The sequence below is a fragment of the Cloeon dipterum genome, chromosome 4 (assembly GCF_949628265.1).
Source record: "Cloeon dipterum chromosome 4, ieCloDipt1.1, whole genome shotgun sequence".
NCBI lineage: Eukaryota > Metazoa > Arthropoda > Insecta > Ephemeroptera > Baetidae > Cloeon > Cloeon dipterum.
This window is the reverse complement of record NC_088789.1, coordinates 33,501,273-33,527,032: the sequence shown is the minus strand read 5'-3', so window position 1 is coordinate 33,527,032 and position 25,760 is coordinate 33,501,273. Positions and strand designations below refer to the sequence as shown.

Here is a 25,760-nt window from a genome sequence, read left to right as displayed (position 1 = left end):
ACAAGGAAATTAGCGTTTGGTTGTTGAAAGTTGCGCAATTTTGCCGGGACCAGGACGATAACGTACATACATACGCAAGTTTGTATGAATTCATTTTTAAAAATGCGTATTTGAGCCATGGTTGTATTATTTGCTTGCAAACAATATTTTTCACCACTGGATTTTAACACTCAAGTTTTACTTTTAACCAATTTCTTGCGCAAGATATGATTTTAGTCCATAATATGTAAATAAAAATTTGTGATTGAAGCGGTCAAAATTTTCAAAACCACGAAGAATTTTACTTTTAAATTGGCAGTATTTGCTTCCTCAATATCTCGGAAAATGTCTCGTTAATTTTTCAAGACGAAGCTATTCAAAAATTATTGAAAACAGGTGCAAACGTTGCCTGCAAGAAGAAAATTGTTAGAAACTCAATTTACAATGCACTGGATTTTTTCGAAATTGCGGATTTTTGCATCCCTGATTTGAGCAACAAATAAGCCGTGCAATATTAATAATTAGTATATTCTCTGCATTTTTGTTCAACGATTGTTTTACAATATAAGTGTACATGTTTTGTATTTTATATAATTACCCAATAACCCTCTCTTCTTATAAATAATATTAACAAAAATATAACATTATGCAGATACATACACCAAGTAGTATTTAATTTTGGGCTTCCAATAATTAGCAGAATTTCTAAATGACGCCAAAATGAATTGCTTTCTTTCGCGTTACATGTATGCAAATGTAAAACATGATATAAAAATGGCGTCCATGTGACGTCTTTTCCTGGCCCGTCTAAAATCTGTCCAAAATATCAGTTCTATTTCCGTCTCTTTTGCACCCTGCAGAAAATTAGCTCAACCGTGGTCAATACTGGTCCCTGTGGGCCACGAAAGGCATATAGAAGGCCCAAAGAGGCCGTAGGGCCCAGCAGGACCGTCTGGGGCTAGCCGGGTCCAGTTGGTCCAAAACTGGTGTAATTCGTTCCCGTCCTTGATTTGGCTGATCCATCCATTGTGTCGAAAACACGTCCAAAGGTCAGACATTAGTCCAGGTGCGTCAGTTGGACGAGTCTTGTTTCAGACGTCCAATGGACGAAATATCACTGGGATATGCAACCCGCTTCATCTCGGAGGGTTCTTATTTCAAGGATCGTGTTGGATTCTAGTGTGCATTAGAGGATGAGAAGATTTTTGAATCTGGGATGTTAGGTTCTGGCGTTTCGGTAGTCTTCTTTGAATCGAGTTTTAGGCAGGTCTACCGGAGTCCAGGTTGCGATCTGTGTTGGTTTTCCCGTCGGTCAGAAGTCAACGTGTCGTCGAAATAATGGCAGCCAAATAAAAGATTCAAAAAAGAGGCGTATAAATTTCATTCCCGCGTATTTTGTTACATTTCCATGAGCCTGATGTGCCATCTAACGGCCGATTCACCAAATACCGGGCTAATTAGCTTTTCGTAAATATATATCAATAAATATATTTTCTGCTCGCTCGGTTTTGGCCAGGGTTTCGTAGTTGCAACTGAGCGGTTTAATACCTTGTCTTCCTTGCTCCTTGCTCAAATTAATTTTTACATTAAGGCTGGGGTTGATGCTTTTTTTGCAGGCGACAATCCCGGCCGGAATTCACCTGCACAGTTTGGACAAGTTCTTTGAGGAAAGTCGAAGATTTTTTAAAATCAGTCATCAAAGAATCCAATTCAGAGGCCCAAAACGGAAGCCATATCCGGTCCTCACTTACGATCAGTATGATGACTACTTGTGGAAGTTCAGGCAGGACGCTCTTGAGGAAGAGTGAGTTGCTATTCAATTATTTAATTATGTGTTTTTATTTGACCAGTTGCATAAACCCTTAGTTATTGAAGCCGCCAACAGATGGCGCAACCAAAGACTTTTTTTAAAAATTTTGTTTTAAGCGGTTTTAAGAAATTTCCGCTGCGATTTCAGACTCAATTCTACTAACTCTATTTTGTTTTTTTATCATTAATTTTCTTTTTTTGACGTGCTTAAAACCAAAATCGGTTCAGCCATTCGCCGTAGAAAAGTTTAAAAAGATTTTTTTTATTTCAAAAATGTTTTTATTTTGCTGGATGTTTTTGATCATGTAATTTTTAAAGTGCCAAGTACCCAGTCGAGACGTTGCTGCACTCAAAACAAAAAGACGGATTTAGTTTATTCTCTCCCGGAAAGAAATGGCAAGCCGAGTATGCATCTGACATCGACCTTGATGTCATCGACGGCAAGCTTGAGGTAGCGGCGTAATGTAACTATAAACTTAATTTTAACACCGGTTTGCCTGCAGTCCTTTCTCCCTAATACATTCGGTGACGCTGTGAAGAAAGTGATGGGAGAGGCAGCCATCGGTATCACCTCAGGTCTTGCATACGTTGGAAGCTGTGGCTCCGTTTTCCTTCCTCACGTGGAGAACGCGGGGCTCCTCTCAATAAACATACTGGTGGAGGGAGCCCCGAAGCTTTGGTGCGTCGTCTCACCACAGGACGCACCACTTGTGGACGAGGTCTTAGCCAGGAAGATGGGGAAACCGTGCCACCATTTCGCCCAGAAAAGCGTTCCTCTTGAACCCAAGGAGCTCCTCGACCAGGGTATTCGCGTCTACGAGGTGGGAAAAATTGACGAATTTCGTCAGAGAAAATTCACCATTTGTGGAAGCCCTTTCGTCTTCAAAGCCACTAGCGTGTTTTTTTTAATTTCAATGCATTTCTTAATGCCTTGACTTGAGATTCAAATCCTGCTACTTTATTCACTGTCTTATATTGGCGGCTTTTAGAACTCCTAGGGCTTCCACAACTGTTTAATAAATTTTTGTCCTTTCCTTTGCTCTTCCCGGCCGTGCTTCCTTATTCTTGATCGGTACATGATTTGTATCAAAGCGCAGAAACATCTTAATTTTTTCTTTTGGCTACTGCTTGTTGTGCCCTTCTCACTCAGCATGCTCTCACGGTTCTGTGGAGATAAATTATTTAAGCAATCTTAATTGTGTAATATATATTTGTATGGCAAAATTATTACAATTTTTACTGTGAAAAACTTCCCATGACGTTCTGCGTCCTGCTTATTAGACAATGATTTGGCCGAGTAGTGAGCCTAGATGTCCCTAAAGTTGCCCGCTGAACGCCGTAGTATTTTCAAAAAATATTAAATTGATTTTTTTTTACTGTTTAAAGACCAACTTTTTAACGAATTTTGTGAGAACACCAATCATTCTTGAGGGTTGAATTTATAAGGTAGAGTGGATATTTTTATTTTGTGGATACCATTTTTCCCGTCAAAAAATATGAATGTGAGAAGTGCGCATGCGTTAGAGCTGGTTCTTCTTTATCAGATCCAGCCACCTCTGACGCATGCACACTTCTCGCATTCAAATTATTTTGGCGGGATAAAATTAACACCTTGCGCTGCACTTTTCGGTCGGAAAAAATATCAATTTTATTTAAATCGACCCTCAAGAATCGATTGGTGCGCTCAGAAACTTCGTAAAAGACGAAATCTTCTTTTTTCTGTAATGAAATTATGTATGCTTAATTATGTTGTTTGTCGGTAAAATTAGGTCGTCCAAAGGCCAGGCGACCTCGTAGTTACTGCTCCCAACGCCTATCATTTTGGGGCTAACCTTGGGTTCAACGTAGCTGTGGCAGTCAACACTGTGTTCGACCTGGTAGGGTGGCGGCAGGCTCTTACCAACCAAAGGACCGTGATTTGGCCGGGCAACCCATGCCACAACCGGAGCTGCAAGGGAAACTTTGACCCCTTGGACATTCCCCTGATGATGCAGAACTCTTTGAACCTGTCTTTTCAGGACTTGTTCGAGGCAGCTCCAAAGTAATATACGCTAAAAGATCTATTGAAATTCAGACTAGTTAATTTGAAAATATCGTCCCGTTTTGCAGCCTCACCACAGTTGGTCCAGTGGAGCCTGCTGCTGTGGCTCAAGCAGACGCTGGTGGCGCGTCGGGTGGCGCGTCGGGTGGCGCGTCCGCTGGCGCGTCGGCTGGCGCGTCGGCTGGCGCGTCCGCTGGCGTGTCCGGTATCAAGAAGCGCAGCAGACAGGTCAGTTTCATTTTGAATTTGTAATAGTACTCGCATTTTTTTGAAAAAGTTAAGATCTGTGTAATTTAGGTGCATTTGAATGGGCATAACGTTCTCTTCTTGCGGCGGTGGCGCACGTCGTCCGTGGATAAAGCGCATTACTAATATTAAAATGTTTAAAATGGGGAAATCTACGCGGGAAAGTTTTACTTATGTTGCAGACAAATGTTGTAATTTTTTTTCTACGTTTGACTTTTAGGCTACATTTTCGAAATTGCAAAAGTTACGCAGGAAACTGAGGAAAGATGGATATTTGGCTGCAGCTGTCCAACGTCACAAGAAGGATGGCCCGCCTACATTCGGCCGTATGTCTTCTCATCAAATTATAAACCATGTGTTGCGCACCAGGCGGGACAAAAGAACGCTCGACTGGCTCCGGTCATCCCCGACGAAAGTAGCCAGGCACTTCCGGGAGAGGTACATTAATAAATTACTAATTAAACAATTGCATAAACCCATGATATTCCAAGCCGCCAACAGATGGCGCAACCCTATATTTTCTAAAAAATTTATAACAATGGCACTTCCGTTGTGATTTCAGGACCGCGACCTATCAATAGATCTGATGCCGGCTTGAAGACAAAAGAAGTCATCCAGGGAGCCCTTTGGGTCCAAAAACTTAATACAAATACACAATTCAGTCACAACATTTTTCCTTTTTTTTAAATGTGGGTGTCGGATCGTTGTTCTTTAATATTGTTATTTATTTGAATTCTTTATTGTTATTACATTATATTGTTATTGTTTATTTTTGTTATTTTATATTGTTATTGTTTATTTTTGTTATTTTATATTGTTATTGTTTATTTTTGTTATTTAATATTGTTATTGTTTATTTTTGTTATTTTATATTGTTATTGTTTATTTTTGTTATTTTATATTGTTATTGTTTATTTTCATATTTTTTATTTATATTTTTTTATCATTTATTCATATTTATTTAAAATTTTATTGATTTTTTTGTTATTTACGTTGAATTTAAGAGTTTGCTGCGATTTGTTTATCTAATTTGATGTGCATTTTGTAATAGTTTGTACCTTTGTCTGAATTTCTCTGCATACTAAATTCCACGGCTTAATTGTATTTTATTATGGTGTGCACCACTGTGTTTTGTAAATATTTCACATTATGGCCTTAATAATAAATAAGATTATTGGACAAAAAATTCCCTTTTTTATTTTTAAAGTTAAATTAATACTCATTCTCTCCCAAGCCATTTAAAAGATTAAAAAAGGTCAAATTTGGCGATTTGCGAATTTTTTATAATTATGCCATGAATTGGAGGATGACGTGCGCGGCGCTGGACTGAAGCCGTGAACGATGATTGGGGGGCCAGCGACCACCAGGTGACGATCGAGGACCACGGCCACATTTCGGGTGAGTCCAATTTCTTTTACTTTTTTTCTGTTTCATTTTTACCTTAATTTTCCCTTATCTTCTTAATTTCCAGCAGGGTCGTGCCCGCCTGTGTTTTTGACGCTTGTGGGCGTGACCCTGCGGTCTCCTTTTTCAATTAATTTTCCCTTTTCTTCTTAATTTCCTCGCTCTCCTGTTCCAGCGGGCCGCCGACGGAGGCGCCAGTCTGCGCGTGCGTGGACAAGTGCCGCGTCGTTCTCACGCGAATACCTGAGCTGGACGCCCTGACGAACTGCTTCAACCCAATAACAGGGTACATGGCTACAGTCATGGAAAATTTAAACCCTGTGGGAAGATCAGGGGATAACTTATTAGGGGTTGAAAATGACGGTTTGGCACGCATCCATCAAAATTATGCGTTTTTCGCAAAGTTTGGGAGCGTCCCAAATTGTTGTTTGGTCTTTAAATCGACTAAAATTTTTTCAACCTGTTCTCAGGGTACAGTTTTATCAAGTTCAAGAAACATTAACAGTCACAATTAATTAGGGGATGATTTATGAGGGGATGAAAATTAGAATTTGGTTAAAATTTTTGTTTTTTTCGACTTTAAATTCATTTGGTTTACATTACCTGATATCAGGTTATACCTAAAAAACTTGAAAATCATCCCCTTTTGACACTAAGGGGTTAATTTTTTATTTTTCAATTTTTTGAATTTTGAATTTTTAGGTTTTGACGTCTAGGAATTTCTGAACATGATCAGAGAGAATCATCCCTCTTGCACTCTTAGGGGTGGATTTTTTTGGGGTTGATATTGACAGCAAAATATTCAATTTTCACAAATTTTAACATTTTCTAACGATTTTTGGTCATTTAAAATTTCTGGACCTCATTTTAGGGTTGATTTTGCCACCTTCAAGAAAAATCAACCCTCTAGGACACTCAGAGGGTGGTTTATAATTGTTCAAAAATTTTATTTTATTTTTTTGTCAAAAAAATGATTTTAAAAATATAATTTCTTTTTCCGCCACTTGAAACGTATCAAAATTGTCAATCCTGACCTCTGAGCATGTTTTCATAAAGAAATTAACCGCAAGAAAATCCGGCAATTTGTCGATTTTCGCACCCGAAAAGCCTATTCAATCGAGCCATGAATAAATAAATAAGAGTGAACGTGCGGGGAACTAATATGATTTGGGGCGCAGCGTGCGTGGCGCTGGAGCAGCAAGGGCCGCTTTTCGTGCTGGAGCCGGCGGCGCGGGTCGAGTTCTCGGCGCACGGCAGCGGCGTCGTCAAAGTCGAGTGGCTCTTGGCCGACGGCAGCCCCGCCCTGCCGGACGCCCGCCTCCGGCTGCTGCACCCCAACGGCACCCTCGAGCTGCCGCCCTTCCCCGCCGACCGTCTCCGACACGACGTCCACTCGGCCCTCTACAGGTGCCGCGCTTCCAACCACCTCGGCACCATCCTCAGCAGGGACGTCCACGTCCGCGCAGGCAAGTCGCTTAATGCACGTGTATTTACGTACGAAAATAATTTTTTTCGATTTTTGGAGGGAGTTTTTTTATTTAAGTTTTCGTCCGATTTGTCCTGAATTTCCTGAACCTAATGCCAGGGTACAGTTTAGTACTCTTGAGGAGTTTCATCCCTTTTGAAGACCTGGGGGTGGTTTTATCAGGGGTTGAAAATGGTAGTTTGGTCGATTTGTCGCAAAAAATTCAAATTTTCAGCAGTGTTTGAATTTATCTATAAATATTTTTTATTTCTTTGGAGAGTTTAAAACTTTTTAGGCTTAATGTCTATGTGTTTTTCTACAAAATTGCTAAATTTTAACCTCCTAGGTATTTTTGTAAATGATAAGTAAAGGTTTGAAAATGCTAAAAAAGCTCGTCAGGAAATCTATTTTTTTATTTCATGATTTTTTAAGGTTCTAAACTACCTAAATAGGTTTCCAGGGTAAAAATTCGTAACAAAATAAATTTCCAACCCACTGTAAGGTCCAGGGGTTGTTTTACGAGGGGTTGAAATTTTTTAATAAAAATATTTTTTGTTTTAAATTATTTTTAACCTGATAGGAGGGTCCGTTATCTCATTTCCTAATAGTAATCTGACCTACAGAACCTGATCTCAGGTGCCTATTTTACATCCCAGACTTTGTTTTCTAGACAAAAACAAAATTAAAATTATTTTTTTTGGCAGTTGTTCGTCAGCAGTACGAGGTGCAGGTGGACGACGAGTACGTGATCAGCGGTGCTGCGGTGCCAAGTGCCGAGCTTCGCGTCCGAGTTCGTGGCTGCAGGACGGCAGCGTCAGCATCTACCCGAACACGGACACGGGCGGCAAGTACGCCGTGCTGGGCGACCTCTACGTGTACGACGCCGGCCCTGGCGATGCCTACAAGAGCTACGCGTGCCGCACCGTGCACCAGCTGACCGGAGAAGTGCACGCCAGCGTCTATCCAGGCCGCATCGTCGTCTCCGAGCCAAAGGGACCGGTCCAGCCGCGCATCACCGTCGACAAGCACTCGGCCAAACTGGTGCGCGTCGGCGACGACGTCACGCTTGCCTGCGTCGCTCAGGGTTACCCTGTCCCCAGCTACAGGTACTGAAAAATTAATTTCTAGTGAGAAAAAGTCATTTTTTGCGATTTTTGAAATTTTATATTTCATATTCATGTTGATTTAAAGGCCTGAAACTTCCTGAACTGAAAGTCAGGGTGCATAAATATCACCCTGGAAATTTTGAATACTCTGATGCGTTTTGAAATTAGTTTGCGGACGGTAGAAATTGCTACCTGAATCAAACGTTTTGCATAAAAATGAATTTTTTTCGTTCTTTAAGAGATTATTAAAAAAAATACAGGAACACAAGAGGTTTCAAACCTTCGGAATTATTAGTTATGTTATAGATGTATGACCCTGAAAAATCTGAACCCTTTGGAACACTTTGAAAATTATTTATAAGGGATCAAACTTGTCTCCTGGAGCAAATTTTACACAATTTTTTTTTTATTTTTTTAAATATTTAAATTTTATATTACCTTCACCTGAAGGATCTTAAATATACCACCTGATCTTTTATGACCCTGAAAATTCTGAACCTTCAACCTATTTATTAACTTTCAGGTGGTACCGTGAGCAATTGCTGCCGGTGGCCGTAGGTCAGCGGCTTTCCCTGGTGGCGCCAGGTCTCTTAAGAATCTCAAAGGTGTGTTTTACCCTGACCCTGAATTTCCACCTATAATTTTTCAAAATAAAATTTAGGTTCGTCTGGAGTGGTGGACCGTGGAAAGTATTTGTGCTGGGTGAATAATTCAGCTGGCGAAGAGACGGTTCAGGTGGCGCTGACGGTGACGGCGCCGCTGTCGGCCCACGTCCAGCCTTAGCATCAGGTCGTCGACGTCGGAAAGGCAGCCGTGTTCAGGTGAGAAAAATTTAATTGAAATAAAAAAATGTTTAAATGTCGTTTTTGGCGTTTTTAAAATTAAAATTTAAATTCAATTGAATTATCCAGTAGTTCAAAAATCATTTTAACCTGATATCAGGGTGCAGTTAAACCATCATGCAAAATTTCAGACCTGTTTCTCTCAGGGCGCGTTTTATAATACCTTCAAAATGCTTATTTGATTGATGTGGAGGCGAAAAAACTCATTTTTCACGATTTTCAACTGTGAATTAAATTTTTTACAACAACCTAACAGAAGTCTGAAACCTTTCGAGTTTAATTTCAGGATGTTTATCTGTAGCCATATCAATTTTCAGCTTTCTAAGTAATCAAAAACTAAATTTATAAAGTGCTAAATATGCCAAAACAGAGCATTTTGAACCAAAAATTAAAAAATCAACCTGAATAATTTTGAAAGGTCTGAAACCTTTTAAAACATTATTTTTTGCCTCCAGGTGTGTGGCTGGCGGGAGTCCAGTGACGCAAGTGACGTGGCTGCGCAACGGGCGTCCAGTGGCGGGCGACGCGCGGTTCGACCTGTCGCGGCGGGACACGCTGAGCGTGCGTCCGGTGCTGAAGGACGACCACGGCATGACTGTACCAGTGCTTCGTGTCCAACGAGTGGGAGCAGGCGCAGGCGACGGCGCAACTGCTGCTCGGCGACGCCAGTCCGGATCTCGTCTACTGGTTCTCCGAGCAGACCCTGCAGCCAGGGCCCGCCGTCTCGCTCAAGTGCGTCGCCACTGGCATCCCGCCGCCCCAGTTCGTCTGGACGCTCGACGGATTCCCTGTACCTGACAATAATAGGTATAAAAAATATTTTTGAAGATTTTTAAAAAAAAATTAAATAGTAAAATTATTTTGGTGGCATCCCAAAAGACTTTAATTTTAATTTTATTTATCCAAAAGACGCAAACGTTAATTGTGTGCCTAAAAAACTTTGAATTTCTTCTCGACAACCCATAGAAGTCGAGTTAATAATTTTTAAAGTCGAAAAAACGCGATTTGTAACATTTCTAAATTTTGTTTTCGGGGTCCAGAGGTCCAGACGGGGCCCTTTGGGCCGGACGGCACTGATTTTAGCACCAATCGATACCCCTCAGTGGGGCACACCCGTCCGTGTTCAGTTGTCCAAAATCTGGCCATTTTCCGAATTACTACGAATTTTTTTCAACTTATGTTTAGAAAAAGTCAAAATTTTTAAATAATTTGGTTTTATTTTTATTTAAATTTGGCCGCTTGTCCGATCATCAACCACGACCCCTCATCGGATAGGCATTGGACGGGGCTTTGATCTGGCATATCATAACGACCTTTTTCAGGGTACCCCCCGACCTGACATTCTCTAAGAGGCCGGTTTTTCATACTTTTTAAGTAATTTTGAGCACATTTTCCGATAGCCATCCACGATTTTTTACCTTTGCCCTTCACAGACCTTCCTCAGGTCACGTGACCTGAGACCCAGCAAGTTAAAATGAATGTGTTGCAGATTTCTCGTGGGTCGGTACGTGACTGTGCACGACGACGTGAACATCTCGAGCCTGCGCGAGGAGGACGGCGGCGAGTACACTTGCACGGCGCGCAACGCGGTGGCGCAGGTGTCGCACAGCAATCATCGAGGGCGGCCTTCCGCTGACGTTCAGGTGGGAACGCAACGGGCAGCCGCTGCCGTCGCCCGCCGCCTCGACGAATACTCGGCCTCGCTCGTCATCGAACACATCTCGTCAGCCCACAGTGGCGACTACACCTGCATCGCCCAGAACGTCGCTGGCACCGTCACCTTCACCGTTCCCCTCACCGTCAATGGTAAGGTCACGATTTTCTTTATTCCCGTTTTATTAAACCTTTCCTCAAGTTCCACCGCGGTGGGTGATCGAGCCGAGCGACGCGAGCGTGGCCTCCGGACACGACACGTGGTGTTGCACTGCCAGGCCGACGGCTACCCTGTGCCCAACGTGACCTGGCGTCTGGCGGACGGAAACGCTCCTGGCGAGTACAAGGGCCAGGTCGCTGGCAAGCGCCAGGTGCGCACCTCCAGCGGCTACTCCAGCCACACTGACGAGACCACCTTCAGGTAAACTGATCAAAATTCACTTACCTTCCATCTTTCATGCTAGGAGGTCTTCAACCTGACCTCAGGGAAAAGACCCTGAGTTTTTGAAATTGTTCAGAATTTTATTAATATTCATTTTAAAAACATTTCCTCAAAAGAATGTACCCAAAAATACCCTGAGTTTACCCTGAGTTTACCCTGGTGTAAGGTGAGTTTTGATTTGAATTTTGGACTCGTGTTTCAGTGGTCTGACGTCGAAGCGACGAGCGTCGGCGTGCGAGCGGGTGCAGCAGCCAGGCCGCTCCTCCGATTCGCACCACGAGTTGAGCGAGGCCGAGTGCGACCGCGGCCGCAAGCCTCGCCTCTCGCGCACCAGGGACACCACCTTCCTAATCAACGTCTAGCCATTGTCTGTGATTCACCCCCTTCCCACCCCTAATCCACCACTCAAATAAATCATCACTCCGTTGACAGACCAAAATCTCGAATTTTCATTTTATTAATTCCCTTTATTTAATTTGGACGAGAAAATAATCAAACAGCAGGTTGTCGGCTGCACTGCTTCAACACTCCCTCTTGCTGCAGCAGCTTTTGAAAATTAACTAAAGAGTCTTAATCATTTTGCAAGCATTATCAGCAAGAATCGATTCAGCATACGAGTGGAGGTGGCGACTTTTTCTGCGCCGCAACCTAAAAAATGACCTGAAATTTGACAGGCTTGTTAAATTATTTAAAATTCCTTCATGACTTAATTTTTATTAAGGAATAAACTGTACTTGAAGTCTTAAATCTTCTGCTCTATTTAATTTTTCGCTATTGGTACAGCAGTATTATTTTGAGAAAAAAAATGACGGAGAATGGAATCAGAGAGGAAAATTTAAATCAGTTAACTCGCATGGTTAAATAATTTATTGGTTTAAAAATGACACAACGCTTACATTGTTTTTAGTGCCGATCTTAATTTAAATGTACCAAATAATGCCTAAGTATGCATGAATTTCATTAAAAATTGGACAAATTAGTGTACATTAAGTGAACACACGTCACGCTGCACAAACTGCGGTTTTCAGCTCTAAAAAAATTGTGATCTTCTTGCTTCCTACGGGTGCAACCACTCTATTATTCCAAGTAACATTTTATCTTGAAAATGTTTAAAAATGATCTATAATTTGAAATAATGAAATGAATACGATCGCGAATACGGCAGACAAAAATAATAAAACCACAACAATTTTGAAAATAAAATTAAGAAATGCGGTTAAAAATAATATATTTGGCAATGATGGGAATGACAGAGAATTTTTTGCAGCTGGATTTTTGTGATTTTCGCCTGTACATTGCGGATTTAAAGCGGAAATTACTAACCTGTCACGTGTCCTGGGATCGATTTTCACTTATCAGCGGTGGAGACGGAATTTGGAGGCCGACCGGAGCTTGCATCTCATCAAAGCCAACTGGTGAGTGTTGACAAACCTTTTTTCTATTTATTTAATTTTTTTTTGGGCTCGGACAATGACAAAGCAAGCCGATTTCGCCGCCGCCGCCCGCAAAGTGTGTCCGGAGGTCCAAAGGGTGGCCGAGGCGCGAAAAATAAATAATCCTGAATAAAACCTCCCAGACACTCCCCGTCCGCGTCCACCTATCGGTCTCCGGGGGTGTCGCAACGTGAACACGGCCCCCTGGCTCGTGTCCGGTTCGTCCGGGACAACTAACTTACTTGTTGAATTCGGTCTCGTACTGCTTGATCTGCTTGCGCGTAAACTCGTGGAAGTCGTGGAACTCGGTGCAGATCGATGTGGCGGCGCGGACACCGCGGCTTCACCTCCACTCCGTCATCCAGAGCGTCGTTGATGGCCTGTCGCCTGGACAGCACCGAGGACAGTTCGTTCTCCGTGGACATGTTTCTCCAATGCGGTGCGCCCGGTGCGGCCACTCACTAAAAATAAAAGTTGACTTGAACGCTTCTATTTTAACTTGCTTCTTCCGCTTCTTCCCATCCCACTCAAAAGCTAGATAAACCGGTTTAGTTTGGTTCAAAAACCGGTATACTTTATGAAATTCTTTCCCTCAACTCTCAATATTTTAACTCTTTCGGTCCGAAATGTGGCTTAAATTCATTAAATACATTCATATGTCTGTTTGCATATTCATAAAAGAGCAGAAAAGACTGAAAACTAGAAAATTCTTGTCTCGATTTTATTCAAAATTAAACCGGTAATACAACAATTGATACAATATTACTTCCAGACTGCCCGTCTGATGGCACGTTGAACCGAAATGAGAAACCGCTGAGGGGCGTGGTCGTGCGTGTTTATGTTTTGTTTTAGTTTCTGCCTGCGCCGGTCGCAAGTCGTCCTAAGGAGAGTAAACTGTAAAGGAACTTTACTCTCCTTAAGTCGTCCAGGACGTCCAGTCTGGCAGCAACAGCGACTTAAGGATGACGTGCGCGGTGATGTTCTACAGCCGTGATTGAGGGGCCAAGCGGCCACTAGGCGACTGTCGAGGACCATGGCCACATTTCGGGTGAGTACACACTACGTTACTCGATATTTTGGGGGCCAAGATTTTCTTTGTGTTTTCGTTAAATTCTCGCGCGCCACGATGTAATAATATTGCGTCTTGATTTCGGAAAAATTGCGCATAATCTCAACAAACACGAATTTTTTATGCTAGAAATGGACAACAATCGATTTGTCATTGAGTTTTTTTGTTTTGATTTGAAGCTCGGGCGCATCCCTCTTATTAAACGGATAATTATCCTGTCATTAATCAAGTAATTACCTCAACTCATTAATTTCGCCATTATACGAAAAATAAAACTTTTAAATCTTGCCGCGCTATTTGCTGTTAGAGCTGTCGATCGGGAGCGAAATTAGCGCCGCCAGCGGCAGTTGCATGAAGCTAGATTTGCGAGGCCTGTGGTGGCTGTGGTCAGTCGCCATTTTGGCAGCTGTTCTGAGAATTGTTTCTCGGTCTGCTGCCGTGTAGGGTTGTGACTTTGTGAAAAAAACAATATCGATTATCAATATTTGATATGATATTTGAAATATCAATATCACTGATATATCAGCGAAAAAATATCAGAATTTGATATATCAACGATGATATTTCCAGATGATCAAAAAATGGCTGCCGGATGAACCGAAACCGGTTTTGGCTATTTTTAAGGCTTAAAAACCGATTTTTTAAGCATTTTTCACCGGTTTTTTCATAAATATCGGTTAAATAAGAAAACATTTGAAAAATGGCGGTTTTCCGCAAGCATATGGGATGAGTATTCAAATAATTTAAATGTTGCGCGCCTTTAAAACAGATGTTTGAGAAGGGGGTGTGTCGGATCCCACCATATGGTGCCAAAATTTGCATCTGGCTGCTTTCCCTTCCCCCCTACCCGCCACATGGGTGTCTAATTAATTAATTAATAGCTATTATTAGGTAATAAATAAAATATTATAATTTAATTGTGCCATTTTAAAATTAATTTTTAAGTTTGATGTTTACAATATCAGCTGATAATGTGAGAGCGTCAATTTATCTTCAAATTAAAATATTGGGGTGTTTTTCTCCACATCATATGTGCTTTTCAATCTTCATCTGGTAATAAATAATTGAGTTTAATAGATACACATAAGAGAAATCAGAATGAAATTACTTTAAACCGTAGCAGCTGTTTTGTATTAAGTATTTCAATTTTTAATTTGGGGCTATGTCATCATCAGAGCAATTTTCGCAATATTATTTGCGTTATTTGTACACATTTTGATTGGATTAGTTACAATAAGTTCTTAATTATTCACCATTCAAATCAAAAATCATTGTTTACAAACAATTTGTTACATAACATTTAAATTCAACAAGTAAATGTGGTACTGCCAGCTGACAGAGGTCATCTGTGACCGATCAGCTGGCGTGGGTGGCCTTTATTGTTGTCAGGGTTTAACCTGACCTACCTGACGTTGCTGACCATTGTTTACAAACAATTTAATTTAATTTTCATTCAACACGAAAGCTACTATAAGCTGACCACAGCTGAGAGATCATCTGTGATCGATCAGCTGAGACAATTTTCGCGCCTTTGTGCATTGCGAAAACTTCAATATCGGTTACGCCCATGTTTGGGGACGGAAAGTACAGTTTGATCCTAAACTTTTATGCGAAAACCAGCATGAAAAATGCCATCTGTCGGTCAAAAATGTCAACTAATATCAACCTTGATATCCGACTTAGATATCAATATCAGCCTGATATGATATATCAAATATCAGCCATGATAACTGATATGATATTTGATATATCAAATTTTTTTGATATATCGATATTGATATTGCCAACCCTACTGCCGTGCCGTGATCGAGGATTATGAGGCCTGCGAGGTGGCCGGCGACCAACAGGCGGCCACCGAGGGCCGTGGCAGGCCACGGACGGCGTGCGGGACAAGTCGAAGGGCTTGGAGGCGGTTTGGGACTCGCTCAGCCAGATTCTGATTGCCAGGGTGCGAGGCCGACATTTTTTGCCAAGTGCATTACATACCCATGCCCGCCCGCCAGCCGCACGAGAGGCTCAATTTTGGCGACAGATTTTTACTGCCTGGCCATTCCTTCGAGTGGCTTCGGCAACAAGGTAGGAAATTGGAACTAATAACGAGCTTGATGTGTGTTAATTTACCCTCGGCAAGCTCTATTTTAATTCGTGATTTCTCCGCTCACCCGATGGCCGATTAATTTTTCAGCTTACGATCCTAGTCACTCAATTGGTCATTTTTTCAATAACTGTTGTCTGTGTTGATATTTATTATATTACCAAACATTTCAATGAACAATAATCGGGTTCTTAACTCAAGCCAAAAGGGAAATATTTCGGTTCCTTGCTTATTGTTGCCGTTGGTGGACAGTGTTCGGCAAAGGTTTTTGGGCCGCAAATGGTCTCAAACCGACGGCTGTGCTTCTTCGAGTGAAGAAACTGTTCTTATTTTGTTTATCCGGTTTAAGAGCTTAAATTATGATTTAAAAACCAGCGCGAATTGTTCTTATTTTTCAAATGAAATATTTCCGCCGCTGATTCTTTGCATTGATTTTACACGATACTTTAGACGTTTTAAACAAATATTTCCCGTGCATTGACTTGTTATGAATAATAGATAGAAATGCTCCCATTTAAATGTGGATTGTCTCTTCTCAGTATAGATTTTGAATATTTAATTTTCTTTGTTTCTAGCGGCAAACAACTGCGTCTGTTAATAATTAAAAATTTTGTCGTTCAGGTGCTGAACGTTGAGGGGACGGACGTTGCGTAGCTCGAGTCCGCCGTTGAGGATTACGTGTTTACGAGCGATTGTCCAGCGCCAACGTCGTCCGTGTCTTCGACTTAGTCTGCCAATTGCTCGGGAGCACTGGGCTGCATCCTCGGCGCTTGCGGCCGTGACCCTGGCCTTTTTTGCAGTGCTGCCGTCCAATTCTCATCCGCTGGGGCGATTGTTGGCAACCCCTTCAGCAGCGGGAACGACGGGAACGTGCATCCTTCGCGCGTTCTCGTCCTCAATAGCCTTCGGCAGCACGTGCAACGCGTCAACGACAGGCCGCCTCTCAACTTGTCCAGCGCCCTGTAGAAGCCTGAGCCGCCCAGCATCCAGGTTACGCCCCGCCACCAGGGTTCCTTCCAGGTGAGTCACGTGTCTTTTATAATTCTCCATATTTTATTTATTTAAAAAAAAATCGCAGAACAAAACATAAACACTCGTGTTGCACTACGTTGAAATCGACTAATTTATTGGTTGACATACGCTTTACAAGACTCGGGAGCTGCGCTCCAATTCTGTTAATTTCATTTCCATCGTGTCTTTCTTGTCAACAGAAAGTCCGTCTCTGTCCAAGAATGTCAAGCAGTTTGCAAACAAGGCTCTAAACTGTGGTGACGTGGAGAGCAAGTTGGCCGTTCCCGAACCGACTCTAAGCATGGCTAAAAAGCTGGCCAAGCCTGCGGTCGCCGAGAGGAACTCGTTTGGACACTCCTCGCTGGCTGAGCTGCGTGAGCTCACTCTATAGTCAGACCAGCGTTGGCGTTGGCTCCTTGAGCGCGTCTCCTTGTCCTCGCTCGAGAAGCAGACCGCCGAGCTGACCAATGCCAAGTCAGCCGCTTTCACGAGTCACCGTCAGACTCGCAGGTAAGGCCAAAAATTTCCTTAAAACAATTTTTGCATCACAAACAGGAATATTTATAGATTGTTAAATTTTCCCGCATCACTTTGTTGCTCATCTCGGCGCCGCACATGCGCGGCAAACTGCTCTAATTTCGTGGTGTTTTAAATATTGGGAGTGTCAATTAATCGCACTGTGCGAGTGTAATATCGCGCGTGGCAGGAAAAGGCCGCAAATAATTTGATATATTTTAAAAAGAAAAGAGGGGGAAAGCCGGCAACCAATCAGAGCAAAGCATCGCCCTACCCCCACCAACTCCATTTAACACCTTGAGGGTCTGTTTCGTTCCTCAGGTGTCCGTTCACCCTGCAGCGTCTGTCCGAGCTGCTGACGACGCCGAGGCAGCAGTACAACCGCATCGACAAGTTCTGGTTGTCAGCGGCAACGATCCTCCGCAGGTCACGGCCAACGGTCTGTCCGAGGACAACGGCCTCAAGGCCCCCGAGCCCAAGAAGCCGCGCTTTGAGGAAGTCGAGGAGAAGCTGGACACGGAGACTGCCGTCAAGGAGCAAACTGGTGACCACGTCGAAGACAAGAAAGGTTGATTTGATTTTTTCTGGTTGAAATATGCTTTATTTTCGAATTTTAGACGAGAAGAACCTGCCAAAGAACCTGAACGAGGAAGCCTCCAAGCCAGAGGCTGAACCTGTGGAACCTCAGGTTGAAACCAAGACTGCCGAAGCTCCGAAGGAAGCTGCGGAAGAACCTGAAATCGCAAAGGAGCCTGAAACGCCGCCAGCTGAACCTGTGGAGGCCGGAAGCTGAGAAGCAAGAAGAGCCTGAGGCTGTGTCTGAAGACCAAAAGAGATGCCTTTGGTGGAAAAAGAGGCGCCGCGTTGGCCTCTCCCGAGAAGGATTTGAGTTACGAAAAGGTTTTGGAAGCACTCAAAACTGAGGACGTGCCAATGCCAATGGAGGAGCAGAGCCGAGTTGCATTTACTCGCGTGGACAATTCTCTGATCCTTAATTTATTTTCTGATGCCGCTCTCAACTGAGCCTCTGTTAACTCTCACAAACCGTCGAATTTAGCAGAAGAATGACACGTAACACGTGTTGTGATGAACAACGGTGGTGGGAAATGCAACCCCGTAATATTAGTTTCTTAGTGCTTACGCGCCACGCTGCGAAATATTTATTTTTATCTCACCTGTATTCTATTAAAGAGAAAGCTGCTCACACGCCGCGCATTCTTTCTAATTATTGTTCCTTTTTGAAAATTTAATTTATCTAAAAATGTCAAACGCTCTTTTCCGTAAGAATCCCATGCTAAATTCCCTCTGATGAATGGAAAATCGATCATTTGATTCTAATTTTGCAGCTGAAAAGTTGGAATTTATTTTAAAATGGCGGAAACTCGTTAAAAGTTAAATTTAATCGAATTAATTGAGAATGATAACGAGGACATGGGAAAAAGAAGCAAGAATTTTTTGTTCGGAGAATCCTCGACTCTGCGATTGGCTGACGGTGAACGCACATCAACAGCTCCAGCGGTTGCCTAGCAACAGCTTGCAAGCGAAGTGAATGCGCGGGAAAAACTTGCGCGTTGTCAGCCAATCAGCATCGACGGTTCTTCTAGCAAAGAATTCTTGTTCGTGTCTCCGATTTAAGTGTTTTTGTTTGGATTTAAACCGTTTTATATCAACTTATAATGTTTTTCTGTGATGATGCATGAAAAAAGTTGATTTATCGATTGATAAACGCAGATATTCATGAAAAGTCGATCGAAGCCATCAACAAGAAGGGTTTCAGCAACTAGCTCCTACTGTCTCCACATGATTTACGACCGAGAAGTAGAGGAAAAACAAATTCTAACGAATCTTACCTAAGTTTTTACTGTGAAAAAGATCGTGGGCAACATGTTCCTGTACAGCTCTGGCCACATTCCATTGCTCTCCACGGCCAACGGCTGCCCCAACATTTTAATCTGGTAGTTTGCTTTATTTATAATTGCTTTTTATTTCATTTTGACTTGATTGCTGAAAGGTTTGACGACCTGGCAAAAGCGGGCGTTAGCCGCGAGAGGGAAAATGCGTCATCTTATTCACGTCTTCGGCACGTCCTCCGTTTCGAGTGCTTCCGAAACCTTTTCGTCACTCAAATCCTTCTCGGGAGAGGCCAACGCGGCGCCTCTTTTTCCACCAAAGGCAACTCTTCTTGGTCTTCAGACACAGCCACAGGCTCATCTTGCTTCTCAGCTTCCGGCCTCCACAGGTTCAGCTGGCGGCGTTTCAGACTCATTTGCAATTTCCGGCTCTTCCGCAGCGTCCTTTGGATGTTATTGTTTTGAAGTATAATCTTTTAATTTAAAAGCTAGTTATATCGGATTAATATATTAAAAGTTAATTATTTGATTAAACATTTTTAATCAAGCGCGTCTCGCCCTTGCCAATGGTTTCAAAAAATTAAAACTTGTAAAATTAAATTGTAAAATTGTTGGAATCACGGCGAGCGCGAGTGTGTGGTATGTATGCGCCCTCTGATTTCGCGGGACAAACGCCAATCGTGGTGCTTAATATTACGGTATAACTAGGACTGGTGGACACCGCCATTTTTACATACGGAATTCCCCCCCCCCCCCCTTGTATATATGGCGTTTCAATGCGAGTGTCGTATAGACGAGGCAGGGGAAAAAATTCCGTCTGTAAAAATGGCGGTGTCCACCAGTCCTAGTTATACCGTACTTAGTGCTGCGTGTGAAGAAGGAGGCGGAGCCAGACGGCACAAGTGCGCATGCGCGGTTGGCAGCTAGCGGTGGCACTTAAGGAGAAGCAGCCAGAGTACCAAAAGAGGGGAAGGAGTGGGGGACAAACGACGCTTGGCTGCTGGGTGAATGACCCACTGCTTCCCCTCTCTTCATGTCTGGCTGCTGCTTCACTTCTCCTACTCTCATTTCATTAGTCTCTAACTGGCAGCGACGGGAAGAGGACGTGCGCGATGCTGGTCTGCAGCCGCGCTTGATGACTGAGGGCCAGCGACCACCAGATGGCCACCGTGGACAGCGTGGACCTCGGCTGACCCGCGGCCGACGGCCACACCTACGGGTGAGTACAATCATTACATTATTTCCTATTTTGGGGGCTAAGAAATTCTTCGCGTTTTCGTTACGTTATCGCGAGCCACTTTACGGCATTATATCTTGATATTTAAAAATTAAGCATGCCAGTCAATAATCTTTAAATTTAAAATATATTAATAATTAGAATTTGTAAATGAGGAAAATAAAATATAAACAGAAATCGAAAAATTCAACCAAATTTTTGTTTAAAAACTGAACCTAAAATTTCAATTATATTGACTTGGAAACGCGAATGTAGGCAAGCTTAAGGACGGTACAACTAGGACTGGCGGACACCGCCACTTTTACAGACGGGAAAATCTTCCCCTGTCTCAGCTATACGCAAGCGCCGTGTAGCTTAGACAGGGAAAGTTTTTCCCATCTGTAAAAATGGTGGTGTCCACCAGTCTTAGTTATTCCGTCATTAGGCAAGCGGAATTTGCGGGCCAAACACCTAACGTGCATGCTTGTAAAGTAGTGGGCGTGGCCAGACGGAACAAGTGCGCATGCGCGGTTGGCAGCTAGCGGTGGCACTTAAGGAGAAGCAACTAAAGAGGGGAAGGAGTGGGGATGAACGTCGCTTGATTGCTGGTTGAATGCCCCCACTCCTTCTCCTCTCTGCTGCTGCTTCGCTTCTCCTACTCTCACTCTCATTAGTCTTAAACTGGCAGCGAGCGAAGGATGACGTGCGCGGTGCTGGTCTGCAGCCGCGCTTGATGACTGAGGGCCAGCGACCACCAGATGGCCACCGTGGACAGCGTGGACCTCGGCTGACCCGCGGCCGACGGCCACACCTACGGGTGAGTACAATCATTACATTATTTCCTATTTTGGGGGCGTCTCTTACAATCAAAGGGTAATTCGCACGTCAAGAGTTGAACCTGTTTTATTTTTGTTCCTCTTTCCTCTCATTCTCTGAACTAGATGTTCTGATTCACAGGTTTGCGACCTCGAGTACCATCCGGACAACCAGTTCCTCGCTTCCTGGAAACGACCAACGATACCACATTTGGAACCTTCATCCCTCCCACTAGTCCCAATTATGCTCTTCTTCAAAATTTATGTATCTTTATTTAAATTGTAATTTAAAATATGTAATTGTAAAAATAAAGATAAACCCTGTAAAGTTAATTCAGAAATGAATGTAAAATAGGATTGTAAATTGTAAATACCGACTCTTTGCATTATGCTATATCACTGGAAGTGGTGGAAAATTTCTAATGTTAGCTTTTTCTATTTTCCCTTTTCACCTTTCCCTTTTGTTCCTTTTTCCGTTTAATTCCCAGCAGTGGGATCCTGCCTGCGCCTCTTGCGCAGGTGGTACAACCCTGCTGTTATTTTTTTAATTTTTCCTTAAATTCATTCAAATTAATTTTCCAGTAGTGGGAACTTATTGCTGGTAATTTTTTAATTTTCACTTAAATTCATTCAAAGTAATTTTCCAGCAGAGGGAATTCACCTGCGCCTGTGGCGCACGTTTGAAAGACCCTGCTGTTATTTTTTTAATTTTTCCTAAAATTCATTTCAAAGTAATTTTCCAGTAGTGGGAACTTATTGCTGGTAATTTTTTAATTTTCACTTAAATTCATTCAAAGTAATTTTCCAGCAGAGGGAATTCACCTGCGCCTGTGGCGCACGTTTGAAAGACCCTGCTGTTATTTTTTTTATTTTTCCTTAAATTCATTCAAATTAATTTTCCAGTAGTGGGAACTTATTGCTGGTAATTTTTTAATTTTCACTTAAATTCATTCAAAGTAATTTTCCAGCAGAGGGAATTCACCTGCGCCTGTGGCGCACGTTTGAAAGACCCTGCTGTTATTTTTTTAATTTTTCCTTAAATTCATTCAAATTAATTTTTCAGTAGTGGGAACTTATTGCTGGTAATTTTTTAATTTTCACTTAAATTCATTCAAAGTAATTTTCCAGCAGAGGGAATTCACCTGCGCCTGTGGCGCACGTTTGAAAGACCCTGCTGTTATTTTTTTAATTTTACCTAAAATTCATTTCAAAGTAATTTTCCAGTAGTGGGAACTTATTGCTGGTATTTTTTTAATTTTTACTTAAATTCATTCAAAGTAATTTTCCAGCAGAGGGAATTCACCTGCGCCTGTGGCGCACGTTTGAAAGACCCTGCTGTTATTTTTTTAATTTTTCCTTAAATTCATTCAAATTAATTTTCCAGTAGTGGGAACTTATTGCTGGTAATTTTTTAATTTTCACTTAAATTCATTCAAAGTAATTTTCCAGCAGAGGGAATTCACCTGCGCCTGTGGCGCACGTTTGAAAGACCCTGCTGTTATTTTTTTAATTTTACCTAAAATTCATTTCAAAGTAATTTTCCAGTAGTGGGAACTTATTGCTGGTATTTTTTTAATTTTTACTTAAATTCATTCAAAGTAATTTTCCAGCAGAGGGAATTCACCTGCGCCTGTGGCGCACGTTTGAAAGACCCTGCTGTTATTTTTTTAATTTTTCCTTAAATTCATTCAAATTAATTTTCCAGTAGTGGGAACTTATTGCTGGTAATTTTTTAATTTTCACTTAAATTCATTCAAAGTAATTTTCCAGCAGAGGGAATTCACCTGCGCCTGTGGCGCACGTTTGAAAGACCCTGCTGTTATTTTTTTAATTTTTCCTTAAATTCATTCAAATTAATTTTCCAGTAGTGGGAACTTATTGCTGGTAATTTTTTAATTTTCACTTAAATTCATTCAAAGTTATTTTCCAGCAGAGGGAATTCACCTGCGCCTGTGGCGCACGTTTGAAAGACCCTGCTGTTATTTTTTTAATTTTTCCTTAAATTCATTCAAATTAATTTTCCAGTAGTGGGAACTTATTGCTGGTAATTTTTTAATTTTCAATTAAATTCATTCAAAGTAATTTTCCAGCAGAGGGAATTCACCTGCGCCTGTGGCGCACGTTTGAAAGACCCTGCTGTTATTTTTTTAATTTTTCCTTAAATTCATTCAAATTAATTTTCCAGTAGTGGGAACTTATTGCTGGTAATTTTTTAATTTTCACTTAAATTCATTCAAAGTAATTTTCCAGCAGAGGGAATTCACCTGCGCCTGTGGCGCACGTTTGAAAGACCCTGCTGTTATTTTTTTAATTTTTCCTAAAATTCATTTCAAAGTAATTTTCCAGTAGTGGGAACTTATTGCTGGTAATTTTTTAATTTTCACTTAAATTCATTCAAAGTAATTTTCCAGCAGAGGGAATTCACCTGCGCCTGTGGCGCACGTTTGAAAGACCCTGCTGTTATTTTTTTAATTTTTCCTTAAATTCATTCAAATTAATTTTCCAGTAGTGGGAACTTATTGCTGGTAATTTTTTAATTTTCACTTAAATTCATTCAAAGTAATTTTCCAGCAGAGGGAATTCACCTGCGCCTGTGGCGCACGTTTGAAAGACCCTGCTGTTATTTTTTTAATTTTTCCTTAAATTCATTCAAATTAATTTTCCAGTAGTGGGAACTTATTGCTGGTAATTTTTTAATTTTCACTTAAATTCATTCAAAGTAATTTTCCAGCAGAGGGAATTCACCTGCGCCTGTGGCGCACGTTTGAAAGACCCTGCTGTTATTTTTTTAATTTTTCCTTAAATTCATTCAAATTAATTTTCCAGTAGTGGGAACTTATTGCTGGTAATTTTTTAATTTTCACTTAAATTCATTCAAAGTTATTTTCCAGCAGAGGGAATTCACCTGCGCCTGTGGCGCACGTTTGAAAGACCCTGCTGTTATTTTTTTAATTTTTCCTTAAATTCATTCAAATTAATTTTCCAGTAGTGGGAACTTATTGCTGGTAATTTTTTAATTTTCAATTAAATTCATTCAAAGTAATTTTCCAGCAGAGGGAATTCACCTGCGCCTGTGGCGCACGTTTGAAAGACCCTGCTGTTATTTTTTTAATTTTTCCTTAAATTCATTCAAATTAATTTTCCAGTAGTGGGAACTTATTGCTGGTAATTTTTTAATTTTCACTTAAATTCATTCAAAGTAATTTTCCAGCAGAGGGAATTCACCTGCGCCTGTGGCGCACGTTTGAAAGACCCTGCTGTTATTTTTTTAATTTTTCCTAAAATTCATTTCAAAGTAATTTTCCAGTAGTGGGAACTTATTGCTGGTAATTTTTTAATTTTCACTTAAATTCATTCAAAGTAATTTTCCAGCAGAGGGAATTCACCTGCGCCTGTGGCGCACGTTTGAAAGACCCTGCTGTTATTTTTTTAATTTTTCCTTAAATTCATTCAAATTAATTTTCCAGTAGTGGGAACTTATTGCTGGTAATTTTTTAATTTTCACTTAAATTCATTCAAAGTAATTTTCCAGCAGAGGGAATTCACCTGCGCCTGTGGCGCACGTTTGAAAGACCCTGCTGTTATTTTTTTTATTTTTCCTAAAATTCATTTCAAAGTAATTTTCCAGTAGTGGGAACTTATTGCTGGTAATTTTTTAATTTTCACTTAAATTCATTCAAAGTAATTTTCCAGCAGAGGGAATTCACCTGCGCCTGTGGCGCACGTTTGAAAGACCCTGCTGTTATTTTTTTAATTTTTCCTTAAATTCATTCAAATTAATTTTCCAGTAGTGGGAACTTATTGCTGGTAATTTTTTAATTTTCACTTAAATTCATTCAAAGTAATTTTCCAGCAGAGGGAATTCACCTGCGCCTGTGGCGCACGTTTGAAAGACCCTGCTGTTATTTTTTTTATTTTTCCTAAAATTCATTTCAAAGTAATTTTCCAGTAGTGGGAACTTATTGCTGGTAATTTTTTAATTTTCACTTAAATTCATTCAAAGTAATTTTCCAGCAGAGGGAATTCACCTGCGCCTGTGGCGCACGTTTGAAAGACCCTGCTGTTATTTTTTTTATTTTTCCTAAAATTCATTTCAAAGTAATTTTCCAGTAGTGGGAACTTATTGCTGGTAATTTTTTAATTTTCAATTAAATTCATTCAAAGTAATTTTCCAGCAGAGGGAATTCACCTGCGCCTGTGGCGCACGTTTGAAAGACCCTGCTGTTATTTTTTTAATTTTTCCTTAAATTCATTCAAATTAATTTTCCAGTAGTGGGAACTTATTGCTGGTAATTTTTTAATTTTCACTTAAATTCATTCAAAGTAATTTTCCAGCAGAGGGAATTCACCTGCGCCTGTGGCGCACGTTTGAAAGACCCTGCTGTTATTTTTTTAATTTTTCCTTAAATTCATTCAAATTAATTTTCCAGTAGTGGGAACTTATTGCTGGTAATTTTTTAATTTTCAATTAAATTCATTCAAAGTAATTTTCCAGCAGAGGGAATTCACCTGCGCCTGTGGCGCACGTTTGAAAGACCCTGCTGTTATTTTTTTAATTTTTCCTTAAATTCATTCAAATTAATTTTCCAGTAGTGGGAACTTATTGCTGGTAATTTTTTAATTTTCAATTAAATTCATTCAAAGTAATTTTCCAGCAGAGGGAATTCACCTGCGCCTGTGGCGCACGTTTGAAAGACCCTGCTGTTATTTTTTTAATTTTTCCTAAAATTCATTTCAAAGTAATTTTCCAGTAGTGGGAACTTATTGC

General features: G+C 41.2%; 1 protein-coding gene across 1 annotated transcript in view; it reads left to right on the top strand.

Annotated features, from left to right (window-relative positions):
• Positions 1 to 15,477: 15,477 nt before the first annotated feature.
• Positions 15,478 to 25,760, top strand: part of LOC135943855 (uncharacterized) — a 79,332-nt gene continuing 69,049 nt past the window's right edge. Inside the window, exons 1-4 of the mRNA XM_065490520.1 lie at positions 15,478 to 15,565; positions 16,796 to 16,969; positions 17,044 to 17,105; positions 17,433 to 17,679. Of these exons, the coding sequence (XP_065346592.1) occupies positions 15,478 to 15,565; positions 16,796 to 16,969; positions 17,044 to 17,105; positions 17,433 to 17,679 (571 nt within the window). The remainder of the gene's footprint in view (positions 15,566 to 16,795; positions 16,970 to 17,043; positions 17,106 to 17,432; positions 17,680 to 25,760) is intronic.